Here is a 14,690-nt window from a genome sequence, read left to right as displayed (position 1 = left end):
CATCGAGTCACCCACCCACTCGAGCCCCACAGCCCAGGAGGCCAAGCAGGCCGGACGCTGAGGCCTCGCGGTAGCGAGCCTCCATCCGCCCCGCCTCCTCGCCCTCCAGCCGGCCCCGCCCTCGCACTCACCCCTCCCCCGCTCCCGCCTCGCTTCCCCGACAATCTCCTCGCGCTCCCGGCCCGGCACGCGCGCTGCGCCGGGCCGCCGCCGCCGCGGCGGAGCGTTTCTCCGCGGTGCCGGGCTTCCAGCTTCGGACCGGAACCGGAAGTCTGGGGGGCGGGGCCGGTGGAGGCCAGGGGACCGAAAACGCGGCCGAGCCCGGAGCCCGGAGCCGGAGCCAGAGCCTGGACCAGAACTTGGCCGCCGCTAGCACCGCTGCCGCCGCCGCCGCCCGCTGCTCCTTCTCCGCGCCGCAGCTGCCTCGGCCGCCACGGTCGAGAGCTTGGCCGCCAGTGGTCCGCGGACTTTGGGTGTCCGGGTTGAAGGTCGGTCCGGACGTCGGACCCAGCTCTGTTCCCGGACTGTCCGGGCGGCAGCGGACGCCACCGCCGCCGCCGCCTCGTCGCCTCAGCCTGGCGTTTTGTTCGGAGAGACCCGAGAGGCGAGCGGAGCTGACAGTGATTTTGACAGTGATTTAAACGCGCTTTTGTTGTTGTTGGCTTTTCGTTGTTTGGTTTTGTGTGTTGTGCGTGTGTGTGGCGGTTTTTCCCCCGTGGTGCATTTTTTTTTTTTTTTATTGTTGTGCTCCCCCCCCTTTTTTTTCTTTTTCTTAACCCCGTGAACGTTTTTTTGGTCGGGGCTTCCGAATATGTTTTATGACGGTTGATTTTACACCAGGAGGTTTGTCTCCGAGGAAGACCCAGGGAACTGGATATCTAGCGAGAACTTCCTACGGATTCCCCGGCGCCTCGGGAAAATGGGAGCTGCTGCAAAGTTGGCGTTTGCCGTCTTTCTTATCTCTTGTTCTTCAGGTAGGTGCATGGAGCGTGGCGCGGCAGGGCTGCTGCTGCTGCTGCCGCCACCGCCGCCGCCGCTGCTGGCGGCCGCGGTTGTTGTTGGCCGCGGTTGTTGTTGGGTCCGCGAGCTCCAGTGGAGCCCGGGGAGGTTTTCCCCGACCTGGAGCCCCTCGGCTCCGACCCCCCAGGTCTGATTGTGATCTGGACATCTCCATGAATGCTTCTCGTTTTGAGTTAGGTTGGCGAACTGATAAGAGTGACTGCTCTGTTGTGGAAGTGAGAAAGTCATGGTTTGTGGCCATAACATTGGATGACAGCGCTGGTTGGGTTGCAGTTAAGCCACAAATACCACAAGTGACAATCTATGCAAAGGTTTGAGACCCGAAAGGCGTTTTCCAAAATGCCATTTAGTGTGGCATTCTCCAAAATAAGGGTGTTTTATTTTAATGGTCTTTTAATTAGTGCTTCACCAGTGACTATCACGACAGAAATCTGGGCAGTTGTTACTTAATTTTGACCGTGAGAAACAATGCATCATATCAGCAGTTTCATCTGGGTCTCCCCTTATGTTTTCTTAAACTTCAGTGTCCAGCAGTGTTAAAAATAGTTATAGTTGTTGTTGTTGGAGTATTAACAATAACCTAGTGCAGAAGAGGTATGCTGCTGTGTTGGTAATGTGCTGGCTTTCAACCACCATTTATGTGCTCTTTTCTGGCATAGATTTTGCTTACCTACGGAATACTTATTTTAAACGCGTTGTATTGAAGCATTGTTTTTGGTTTAGAGCAGCCATTTGAGATTGTTCATACTGTCAAATATGCTATAGTCGTAAAATAGGTTTTGGCCCAAGGTTGGAAGAATAATTAGGTCCTTTTTTATTTGAAAATTTGATTTTGTGAGAACGTTCTATGCTTGCAACCAGTGGTTGGAAAACTATCTAGTCTTTTGTATTTGAAATTCTGTAAATGAATACAATCTAGCTCAAAGGTGTGCAAATGTACATAACGGGAGTTAGTTTGATAGATGAAACAATTTTAAAGTCGCAATGGATCTCTTGGTCATAAAATTCAATATATTCAGTTACTAGGTTGTGAGAGAGAATTATGGGGGGGACGAATTGACAGGTTTCATGGCCATGTCTTTATCTCCTTTGCTAGAGGGAAATTAGAGGGTGTTAGTCTTTTCTTTGTGTACCTCTGTGGTGTGTGTGTGTGTGTGTGTGTGTGTGTCCATCTTCCCAACCCCCTCTTTTAATAGAATCTTTTGTAATGTATAGAATTTTGCTGAATGGTTCATTTTCTTGTGGTTAATAAATGGATAAAGTCTAGTCTTATGTCTGTAATGGTATTGATCAGTTCCGGGTGGGCTAAATGTGTTGTGAAATGGCGATCATTGCCAGAGATTAACCAAAGAATCATGTCTGTTTAAATGGAAGAAGGAACATGCTTAAGGCAGGCTGACAGTTCTTTTTGTGCGCGGTTTGGGGAGGAAGATAAACAATGGTCTCTCTGAAATGAATGAATACCTTGATAACATTAAACCTCTTGCTTTTGTAACATGACTTAACTGTGTAGTTTTTATTTTTCCTGTAGTACTCTCTCTTCTGTGTTTCTGTATGTTCTGGTTGGTGAACTCCTCTTGTTTAAATCCCTTTCTCTGATCTCCTGCCCTTGAGGAGGAGGGGCATCATGGCCACTGACCAAGGAATTGTGGACATTATTCCCTCCCAGACCCACCTGAATCACACTAATTGGTGAAGGGGGTTATTCTTGAGCAGTCTCAAGGTATTACTTCTGAGAAAGCAGGCTGTCGCTACAGATCTTACAGCTTCCTCTGCTTGGTTTAGAAGTAAAAAGAATAGAGCATTAGTTTTTGTAGGATTATTTTCCATGGGCCAGGAGGTTAATAGCTAAAATTTTGAAATACAGTAGTTTTCTTGCTGTAGAGCATATATATATATATATATATATATATATATATATAGTCAGAATTACATAAAACTGGTAATAAATGTTGCATAGTTTTTCTTTCAAATAATACCTAGTTGAACTAAAATATAATTCTATTGAAGATAATTGAAATCATCTTAAAGACTTTAATCCATATTTATGTATGAAAGTTTTTAGTACCTAAAATATCTGATTTTTAAAAGGCTTTGTTATGAATTAAATACACTTTAAAAGATTATTATGTTTCTTTTTTTAATTGATTTTTCTATGTAATATGTAAGCGGGCATGCTGGAAGCATGAGGATGACTGTTTTCATGAGAATTTAAAAATTTCTCAAGTTGTCAGTTTTTTGTTTCTGGATATTTGATTTTTTTTTTTTTTAAAGCAAATGAAAAATAGTAGTAAAGAGCTGTTGTATTTCAGGTTTTTAGGATGAATGTTTACTGTTTTCTTTAGTATTTTGCAGACTTCGATTTTCAGTTTCCATCCCATGGTATATATACTAGAAGACTGATTTTGCATACTAATCCTGTACGATATGACCAAGTATATAATTTCTTAATGTAATTCCAGAGATAACATTTTTGAGTTATGCTTTCATCCTCAATTGCCTTCAGATTCCTTCTTTTGGACTTTTTCATTCTTCTTATCCTTTCTCAGATTCTGTTTCAAAACACAAATGTACTTAGATTTTTTGTTTGTTTTTAAAGCATTGTGGTTAATTTTTATCTTCACCATTTGTTAAACTGTGAGTTTAATTCTTGCTCTAGTACTTAGGTTTATCCTACCTAGAATGATGAGTTACTGTGGTATTTGAGTTGCACTAAGTTGAGAATTTGTTTGAATTTCTGTGCAGACTGGAGCAGTCTGGTCCATATATTCGATGAATAAGAAATGGAGATAAAGTAATTTTGTGCATTTCCTTTACTTAGGCAATAGAGTGTGTGTGTGTGTGTGTGTGCGCGCATGCACACAACGCACGCCTATGTATGTTTCTGTGAGCGAGTATATGTGCATTTGGAGGGAGAATTGGCAGGATAGTGAATCTTCTGAGACTCCACTGAACTTCGGCTAACAAGTGTTAGATATTAAATGCTTTCTTTTCTGCAGGCAGAACTGCTTAAATGTAGTCTGTGATCAAATTCAAATACAGTATATTAGAACATGAAAACCAGAAGAGAAACAAAACAAACTCCCTCCCCTACCAATTCTTGTTGAATTTTTTTCTACTTGTAAGCCAGTATTTCTCAAGTTTGGGTGTCTTTTGCTTTGCCCCTACACCTTTCCCAGGAGGCATTTGAAGACATATTTGGTTGTCACAACTGTGGGTACTATATGCTACTAGCATCTAGTGGGTAAAGGGCAGGAATGCTGCTAATTATCCCATAATGCACAGTACAGCCTTACACAATGAAGAGTTACGTGGCTCAAAATGTCAATAATATTGAGGTTGAGAAGCCTTACTTTAAACTCTTCATTTTTAAAAGTATTATTATATTAATAAAAGGATCCTGCCTTCCATTCCCACAATCATCCAAATTTTATAAGGATATGCTCTTGATCTTGAGGTGATTTTGTATTGAAAGCTTTCATCTTTTCATTGTCTTTTAGAATTAGAATGATTATATTAGAAAAACTGACTATTGGTGTACACGTTATTTCATCTTACGATATTTTAATAAAAATAATTTGCTAAGTTTTGAATAAACTCTCCAGACCCATTGCTTTGCTGTGATGGAAAGCCCATGAAGACTGTATATTCCTGAATAGGATGAATAATTGCTTGAAGTATCAGGTTTAGTTATATTTGCTTTTGATCCAGTAGTTTCTTTGCTGTGATAATTATCTTTAAGGATATTTCCTTTTATCCTTATTAAAATCACTGTTTGAACTGTGTGGTGGCAGCTGGGTTGTGTGTCTGAGAGAGAGAAAGAGGGAGAGAGAGACTAACATGGTACAGAAAAGTTTTGTAAGTTTCATATGTACACTATTACATGTGCCTGAAAGATCTCAAAGTATAAATTGAGGGTTTGATTCTTTTTTTTTTTTTTAAGGCTTTTTTTTTTCCTTCTGTTCTTTAATTTGAAGAAAGTTTTAAAGTGGTTTCTTAATTACATAGTTTTCTGGAGAATCATTGGCTGAGTTTTGGTTATCATTAGACTCATTTAGGTTATACTAATTAATATTCTATGATCTATCATAGACCCTTGTCCTTCTTAAGGTTAAAAATTGACCATAATTAATAAATGCTTACTTTGTTTTGAACTCTGGTTTTAAGGAAGTGAACCCAGCCAGGATAAGAATTAAAGTGAAAAAGTGTAAGTAGCATTACACCATTGAAAAGAAAAATTCTGAAATCACTCCCACAAAAAGTATGCAAATAAGCTTCATACTATCTTTGTAACACACCTCCCCATACATATATATCTTTGGTACTACTGACATCTTCACCTTTTGGGTTCACTGTTTCATGAGAAGTAAAGCATAACTAAACCAAATGAGATTTTAATAATCTCTAAATGTTCCTTTATATTCTAAAATTATTTTCTTGCTTTTTTACTTTTGTAAGTAGTATGCTCTTATTTCTCATCTTTGGTGTCTCAAAAGCCTGTGATTTGTATTTGTCTTTTCATGCTGTCTTATGTGGCTATGTGTCCTGCATAGTTTCTCTTACATAGTAATTTAGGTAAGCTTAGCAATATTTGATATTAGGGTCAGTAGTACTCTTTCACTTTTTATTCCGTTATTCTGTACGTCTTACTTTCTTCCATTTCCTTTCCTCTTTATGCCTACTTTGTTTATATTCTTTTTTTCCTTCTGTACTTCCCTGTTCTGTAGGCTGCTTTGCTTGTGGAACCCACTTGTTGCTTAGCATCAGGTGTGGCTCAAGAGGGCTCACACATGATTTAAATGAAAACAGATTCAATTGAGAATGTTTGAGAATTGACCAGATAGTCTTTTCTACTGTTCTTTCATTTGTTGGGTTTCTGAGATATCACATACACGCTTGGGAGTAGTGTTACTGTTTTGGAATCCAGTGGTTTCAACTGTAGATTGCTCTTATAACCTTTTTTTGAAGGGGAGAGGGGCAGAGGGAGAGGCGCAACACAGGGCTTGATCTCATGATCCTGCGATCATGACCAGAGAGGAAGTCAAGAGTCCAGCACTTAACCCACTGAGCCACCCTGGTGCCCTACTCTTACTCCTTTTTTAAATATTTGGTTTTCTTTAACTCTTTGCTGCTTTCAAAAAGTCCGTCTTTTGTTATTGTTCATTCATCATCTCTGTTTAAGCCAAAATTTGACCAGACCAGGGAATATATTTATTGCCACAGCTGGGACCACATCAGACTTCCTCTGTGGTAAATTTAATTCTGTTAGGTTATAATGCTCATGTCTAGACAGAACATTGATTTCGAATTGACTATTGAACATGAAAGTTCCATTAATAGTGTATATAGGAAGGAGAAGAAGTCAAGAAGGTAAAGAAACTACTGTAGATAGCAATTGACTTTCTGTCATTCTCCAACTGGATTTCCGTTAGTCACTTTCATATATCTAAATTCATCTAGTATCACGTTTTGTTTAATGAAGGGTCTAAAAGAAATGTATTGTCTTTGAGGTTGGATTTTTTAAAACTATTAGAATGGTGGGCTTAAACGAAAAAATTTGGAGGTTCTTTTGGATACTGGACAAGAATGTGATCACAGTGGTCAGTAGACTCTGGTTCTGGTGTCAGCACTGCCACTGTCCAGCTCATCTATCATTTTTCTTACCTGAATTATTGTAGTACTTTTCTGGTTAAGACTGGGTTCCTATCATTGCGTCCTCTCCCTTTCTGTCCACATATAACTTCCAATTGACCTCATTAAAAAATAAATCTAAATATGTCACTCCTGCTTTAAACATTTCCCTGTAAGTCATCTTTAGCCTAAAATCTAGTCTTAGAATTGCATGTACTTAGAATGGTGCTTTGTCATTTGGTTCCTGCTTGTGTTCTTTAACCTCTTGGTATAGTGGCTTGGAGATGGGCTCTGGAGTTAGACTTCCTATGTTTATATCCTGGCTTCTCAGTTTAACCTTGGGCAAATCACCTTACCTTTTGTGCTTCAGTTTTATCATCTACAAAATGGGGGTATTAATAGTGACTACCTCAGAGAGTGGTTTGAAGATTAAATATCACATAAATACTAGGTATTCTGCTGTGTCTCCTCCTTAGCATGAATCCTATATTCCAGCTATACAAACTTGACTCGCAGTTTTTTGAATGCGTCATCCTTTATTGTATATCAGTATGGTTGGTACCTTTGTATAGGTTAGTTCTTCCTCCTTTACCTGGCTAACTCCTTGTTTTTAAGACCAAGACTAAAGCTCCTTGTTTTTTAAGACTAAAACTCCTTATTTTAAGACTAAGAAGTATCACCTATTTAGAAACAATTTTTATGCCACCCAACCCATATTTAGTTGCTTTCTATTCTAACTGGCCTTTATTCCAGTAATTATTGCAAATGTTTATTTACCTCTATACATGTTAGACTGTGAGCTCTTCGAAGACATCTTCTCTTTATCTACAGACCCAGTCCTAGAACCTGGCACATAATAGGTGCTGAAGAAATGTTTAGTTAATGAATGAAGTGAACTTTTTTCATTTCTGGGCCTGGGTTTTCCATTTATGTATTAAAGCAATAAACTTGAATTAGATTATTTCTGAACTTTTTTCCTTTTCTAAAAGCTTTATGATTCTATAATCTTAAGGTTAGAGTTTAATAGTAATATTTTATTAAGAGAAAATGATTTTGCTGGTTGTTTTTGCTGGGTACCTTAAGTTCTGTTCACTTTTTTAACATGCTGTGTTTCTGATCCTTAGATAAAATCTTTTAATATAATTTGAATCACACAGTTTAGAAGGCATTTTAGAGATCTTCAGGTTCTGTGTCTTTCAGCTTTTTTGATCATAACCCATAGAAGGAAATACACATTGCATCATAATGCAGTTCCCATTTACATAAATATGTGTATATATCAGAAATAGAAGTTTTGAGAACTAGCTCTTACTGTGTGTAAGGCTTTTATTTATTTTTATATTCTGTTTCACTAATTTTTTTATTGTAATCCATTAATTAATTCAGTGATCAACTAATGGATTCTAAATTCCTAAGAAATAGTGACCTAGTTCAGCAATCCCTTATTCTATTGAATTCTCTGAGAAGGAAACTGCGTAGTAAACATGTGCATTGAAAAGTATGTGTACCGAAAACGTGCTCATTATTTAATCTACAATAGAGAATGTGTACTTAGGTACAGAATATAGGGAAAACTGGTCCTAAGAGAGAACATGGACCTGCTCTGGCTGAGCTCTTATTTCTTATGGATTCTCTGCATAAATTAAGGATACACAAAGGTGCCAAAACAAAATTAGATTGTAATTTTGAAGAGTTAAGATTTTTCTTCATTCGGGGAAGGCTTGCTGGAGGACATAGATCCTAATAATAGGGGGAAAAACTGGCAGGGTTGAGAGGGATGTTTATCTTAATATGAAGGAAAAGGCACAAAAGGCACAAAATAGAATCCAGGAACACAGAGAGCATTTGCCAGTAAACTTGACCATGGATAGAAGACAAGATGAAGGAATTTTGACTAAATCTGAGGAAGAGATTTATGTGATGAGAAGATGTTTATAATTGCTTGAAGAAGTAAAACAATCTCATTTGAGTGGGTTAAATCAGAGGAAAAGTAATTAAAACTAAGAGAGATGCAGATCTTGATGGATGTCCCCAAAATATGATATATTATGTGTATATATATACACATACATATATATGGAATATAGGATAGAAGAGCAATTTGAAGATTAAAGTAGGATGGTAGTGCTACTAAATAAAATTGGTAAAGAAATATCAAAACAGAAGAAAATAGGGAGCATTTTCATAACTAAAGAAATTCTACAGACAGGTATAGATTTAGATTATAAGCATGAATGAAAATACAGACATAGATTTGGAAAAATAGAATACATAGAAAAGATGAGCACATGTAGTGTTCTTTTATAAGGGCAGAGACATGATGATGGTATGTCTTTATTGTAAAGAACTCTGAGCACTCATGGTTCAGTATGTTGTTTGTATTTAAATAATGGTCAGATTATAGTAATCACAATTATTGCTCATACTGGCCATTCAGATTACATTCTTTAAAATCTGCATAAGTCATTTTCTGTAGATTTAGAAACTTTTTTGATTTGGTATTTATTATTTGTGTCTGAATCCTAATCTTTTCAATACCATTCTTTTACTTTCTTCTTTGGCTGACTATTTTCTTAGTAGCTATAGTCACATTGGGAATCATTTTATTCTCTAATTTGTGGAAGAAAATAAATGTAAAGCAATAAGATAATTATTAGAAGTTCCTACTAGGGAGTGGTTGTTTTTTAAAACATTTAAAAAATGAACCATCTTTACATATTGTAATAAAAGTAAGCCTATCTATATATAAAACTTTGAGGGAGGAGTTTTCCTACCTACGATTAGTAACTTTATAATATATATTTTATAGAAATCAAACCTTTATTGGGAAATTCTTGGTCTTCACGTTGTTATCATTATATGTGATCTTCACATCTATATGATTATACATGATAAATCAAATTTTTTCCAAAGCACTATTTTAAGAGAAGTGGGTATGGGTGAATTATGAAATTTTGGCCAGTTTCTAAAGCTCTTAGATTAATTTTTTAAATTTGTGAACAAAGATGTATTTAATGAAATAATATGCCCTATAACACAGTAACTGGTTCATAGTAGATATTACATACACACATATTCATTTGTCTTCATTTGTATCTTGAAGTCCCATTATTAAGAATATTGTGTGTAAAACATTTAAAAATATAGATTCAGTTTTTGGGAGGTATTTTTAAGTTTGCTGGTAAATTACTTATCCATTAATATGAAATAATATTCTGACTAACTGATTTAGCCAAAGAAAATATCAATACAGAGTGCCAAAAAGGAGTCAGGAAATATCTAGAACATTCTGTTGTAGAATGCATTAAAGGAAACCTCGAAGTAAATTTTCTTTTCTATTTATTGGAATTTAAACTATTTTCATAATTTCACTTAAAACTTAAGTGTTTTAAAATTTTTCATGTAGAGGTAAAGTCTTGAAAGATTCTCAAGTCTGTTTTTGGGTAACAGCTACAAGCTTCAAAAACATAATCGTTCAAGTTTTGAGGTCAGTATTTTGAATGTGATATAATAGTATCTTGAACTAAAACTTAAAGAGTCTCATTCAGATACCTATTTTGTTACTCACTCTTCTTTGGCCTTGGCAATCACTCAGACCTCACTTTACTCATCCTTAAATTAAAGAGAGTGAATTAAGTATTCATTTATTAACAAATGTTGAACTACATGCTAGACATTGCTAAGTGCTTGGGATGCAGCAGTGAACAAGACAGATATGATTATGCGCATATGGAGCTTACAGTCTTAAAGTCAGTAGCCAAATGAATAAAATAATTACAGATCGCCATATGAATTCTGACAGAAGCAAACAGGGTACTCATAGGATAGCTATTTGCCTCACATCCATACCACAAATCTCTAGTTACTTAGCTTATCTACCTATTTATTCTCTGCACTTTCCACTATGGGAGTATAAACTTTTAGAGGGGTGTGTCACTTTTATCATAATACCCTCTGGGGATAGCACAGTTTCTGGCATAAAGTAGAAGCCTGCTTGCCTGCCTGAAGAAGTGAACCCAGGCTCGGGACTGGAGAGAGAGACAGGGACCTGATCATGCAGGGCTTTGATCTAATGTAGGACGGAGTTAGAGTAAAATCCAAAGGGCAAAGAGTTTTGAGGAGGAGCTGGATCTGGGTTATATGTTGAGATCACTTGGGAGCTCTCTGGAGAATATACTGGAGGTATGTAGGAGCAAAGAGGTGAGAGTGGGAGGCTGTTTTATCAATTTAACCTAAACTGTACAGATTCTCTAAGATCCTATCTACCTCTGAACGTTGTATTCTCAAACTTGCCTGTACTTAACCAGTCTTCCTCTTAGATTTTCTTAGTCATCCCATATTTGTCCTACTTATTATTTCTTTTTTTTTTTTTTAAAAGATTTTATTTATTTATTTGTTACAGAGACCGATCACAAGTAGGCAGAGAGAGAGAGAGAGAGGAGGAAGCAGGCTCCCCACTGAGCAGAGAGCCCGATGCGGGGCTTGATCCCAGGTCCCTGAGATCAAGACCTGAGCCAAAGACAGAGGCTTATACCACTGAGCCACCCAGGTGCCCCCTACTTTTTATTTCTTAAAAATAAATGGATAGGCTTATTGTGCATCTGAAAAATTTGAATACAACATCTCAAAAAAAAAGCTAAAAAAAAGAGGTAATAAAACATAGAGTTTGTTAAATTTTTCTGGAAAGTTCCTATATTTAGATTTTGTGCATTTGCTAATTTATATTCTTATTTACTAAGCATTCCTGTTTCTCTGTGAAACTTTGACTTTACACCTTTTCAATATGCTTATTTTTTCACAAGATCATCTTTTTATTTTAAACATGTAATATATTCTGTTGTTGGTGTTGAAAATTCAGAAGTAGAAACAACATATTTTATCTTAATTCTTAGGAATTTGATACTTTACAGGTTATCAAGGTCTTAAAGTCTGAAAGGATAAGTAGTTAATACTGTGGGTTCTTATTTTTACTCTGGGCTATGGCCTCTAACTCTAAGTAGTCAGCTTGAATATTTTTATCTGTGAAAGATTTCAAGTCTGTACTGTTGGTAGGAGGGGGAGGTGGTGCTTGGCACAGGGAAATCAACTCTATATTGGCAGAAGTTCAGCAGCATCATCTCTGACTAGGAAAAACTGTATTATTACATAGAGATAAAGCCAGAAGAGACATTAAACTTTACTGAATTTAAAAGTATAATGGTGGCTGCCTCTTTTCATTTTGTTTCTCTCATTAAGGAAGCAGGTAAAGCTAACTGTCTTTGGTAAGCCACCTTCTATAAAGAAGTGTAGTTTCACTCTGTAAATATTATAGGCCATTTTATTTATTATTACCTTAAGTAAAGTAGTTCTAGAAAAATAACAGGTTGGCTAGATTTTTGTGTTCGTTGGTCCTGGAGTTTCATACTGCATTTTTTGTGAATAGAATTTGCTAATTGTTTTTATTTAAGCTAAGTCTTGGAATTTCTTGTGCAGGTACACTTTAAAATAATATGGGGAGAAATGAAAAGTCAAAGTTAAAAGAGAATGATAAATAATGAATAAGGGCCATTGTGAGATAACTTAAACAAGATGAACAGGGTAATAGTAAAGTTAGTTACCTGATTAGTAGGCATTCAGAAGTAGAATAAAACACCTTTCTTTGTGACTGGGAAAATGATTAAATAGCTACTGATCATCCTTTTATTTTGCATAAATGTTACATAGCAAATCTTACCAGCTGACCTTTTTTTTATTCTCTTATTTATTTCTTTAGAGGTACATAAACCTTGTTTGGGTGTTGAATCAGGAAATTCACTGCTAATTGTTTGTTGAAATGTAAATAGAGATTGTCTACTAGCTGAGAGAGCTAGAAATAATAGAAATGATTAAATTAGTCTCTAACTGCTGAGAGGGCCTAACAGAGTGTCAGGTACTGTTTTTTCTGGTAACTGCCTCTATCAGAGTGATTTTTATGAGAATAAGCTACTCAAGCTGATCCTCACTTCAGAAAAATGGGATAAAATTAAAAGATTAGGATAAGAGAAGAAGAGTGTTGGTTATACTTCTTTCTTTTTGAATCAGTGAAGGGTGGTTTTGATCTTTTATCCACAGATCTTACCTTTTGCAAGATTGTAGCCAGAGCATAGCCCCACTCCAAGAATTGTAATCCTAGTTAGCAACATATATTTAGCAGCTTTGATTAAACAGTATTTTTAAATTAATATCTAGTCTTGTTTCTGTGATAGGGAAAGATAACAGCTCACCAAGCCAAAGAGTAGAAGAAATCAGAAGAGCCTAGTCTGTTACAGATTATAGAATTTTTTACCTTTGGAATCTATTGTTGGCGAGTAAGGGCTAGTTGATAGCAATAAAAGTTAATCTTGTTGGTACAAATGCAGCTGTTATAAGTGAATAGTATTAATTAAGAAGGTCCTTCATCTCAAATTCAGTGAAAGTAATTAATTATGCAGTTTTTGGACTGGTATAGTAGAAAAGAGCAGACATTTTTTAGGGAGAAAACTTGGGTGTTGGGCCTTTTTTTTTTTTAACCATGGTGTGATAAACCATTTGAACTTGGAAAAATTCCATAACCTTGATTTCTTCATCTGTAAAATGGAGTTCATAATACCTACCTGACAAAAGTAAGGTGAGGATCAAAGGCGACATACATAACCACAAGCACATTCACATATACACTTGAAACTTTGTAAACATTGAGTTATTATTCCAAATATTTGTAATTGGGGCTTCTGGGTGGCTCAGTTATTAAGCATCTGCCTTCAACTCACGTCATGATCCCAGGGTTCTGGAATCCAGCCCTGCATCAGGCTCCCTGCTCCACAGGAAGCCTCCTTCTCCCTCTCTCACTCCCCCTGCTTGTGTTCCCTCTCTCACTTTGTCTCTCTCTGTCAAATAAATAAATAAAATCTTACCCCAAAACCCCAAATATTTGTAATTAATGCAGTGATTTTTTTAAAGGAGAGCAATAGAGTGCTAGGTTCAAGTGAACTATAATAACAGTTCTCATTCAGCCTTTGTGATTCTTCATCAGTAGACATTTATTTTTACATTGTGAATAAAGGGGTTAATTCTATAAACAACTGAATATATGGTAAAATATTAGAGGAATGTCTGATGCTTACAGTGACCTTAAAGGCATTGCTTGATATAGCCCTTCTCCAGGTTCATCTTTTGCCTTAGTGGTTCCTACAACAAACCAAATGCTTTTTATTCCTAGGAGCTTTTGTTTTCACTTGCCTTTAGTGAATACTTAGGAGTAGGGGACCTTAGCTGTCTTACTCACTGTAGTTTCCCCAGCGTCTGACACATAAAAGGTGCTTAACCAATATTTGTGAAAGAATATTGAATCAAATACTAAGGAGTTCACAGACTTTTTGTAAAGGGCCAGATAGTAAGTATTTTAGGCAATCTCTTTTGCAACTATCAGCTCTGCCAGTTTTAACACAAAAGCATTATAGACAGTACATAAATGAATCATTGTGACTGTGTTCTAATAAAACTTTATAGATAATGGAATTTGAATTTTATATAATTTTCATGTGTCATAAAATATTCTTTTGACTTTTTTTCAACAACTTAAAAATTAAAAATTGTTGTTCAGGGATTGTACAAAACAGGCTCCTGGCTGGATCTGACCCACGGGCAGTAGTTTAGCAACCTCTAACATAAGACACAGTATAAATAGCACCCCTTCTCCCAACATAGAAGTATTTTATGTTTTAAAAACTTTGTTGGGAACCTAGGAGGAATTTTCTTATAGGATCATTGTCACATATTTTGGGTAAGTTCCCTCCCAGACTAATCTACAAGCCTTTTTTTACCTCCAGTGTCTTTTATTCCAGCAGTACAACTTTGCCCCCCAGCAGTCACACTGTTTTTGAGAGAAAATGGATATAGTATTCTTTCTTAGGCCAAAAGACAGACTCTTTCCTCAGCACCTATCAGAATTTCCTTCTTCCAGGATCTCTCTTTTTCTACCTGGAAAGTGTCTGGCTTCCTGGGTCTCCAGTCAGGTGGTATGATGACAAGGCTAAAAAGAC

The 14,690-nt window shown here is 36.9% G+C and overlaps 1 protein-coding gene across 2 annotated transcripts in view; it reads left to right on the top strand.

Annotated features, from left to right (window-relative positions):
• Positions 1–730: 730 nt before the first annotated feature.
• Positions 731–14,690, top strand: part of ACVR2A (activin A receptor type 2A) — an 84,634-nt gene continuing 70,674 nt past the window's right edge. For both annotated transcript variants that reach the window (XM_044242521.1, XM_044242520.1), the window contains exon 1: positions 731–974. In XM_044242521.1, coding sequence (XP_044098456.1) covers positions 920–974 — 55 coding nt within the window. In that variant the 5' untranslated portion in view covers positions 731–919. The remainder of the gene's footprint in view (positions 975–14,690) is intronic.

The sequence above is a fragment of the Neovison vison genome, chromosome 3 (genome assembly GCF_020171115.1).
Source record: "Neovison vison isolate M4711 chromosome 3, ASM_NN_V1, whole genome shotgun sequence".
In the NCBI taxonomy this organism is placed as follows: Eukaryota; Metazoa; Chordata; class Mammalia; order Carnivora; family Mustelidae; genus Neogale; species Neogale vison.
The sequence above is the reverse complement of the archived record's forward strand: the minus strand, read 5'-3'. Positions and strand labels throughout refer to the sequence as shown.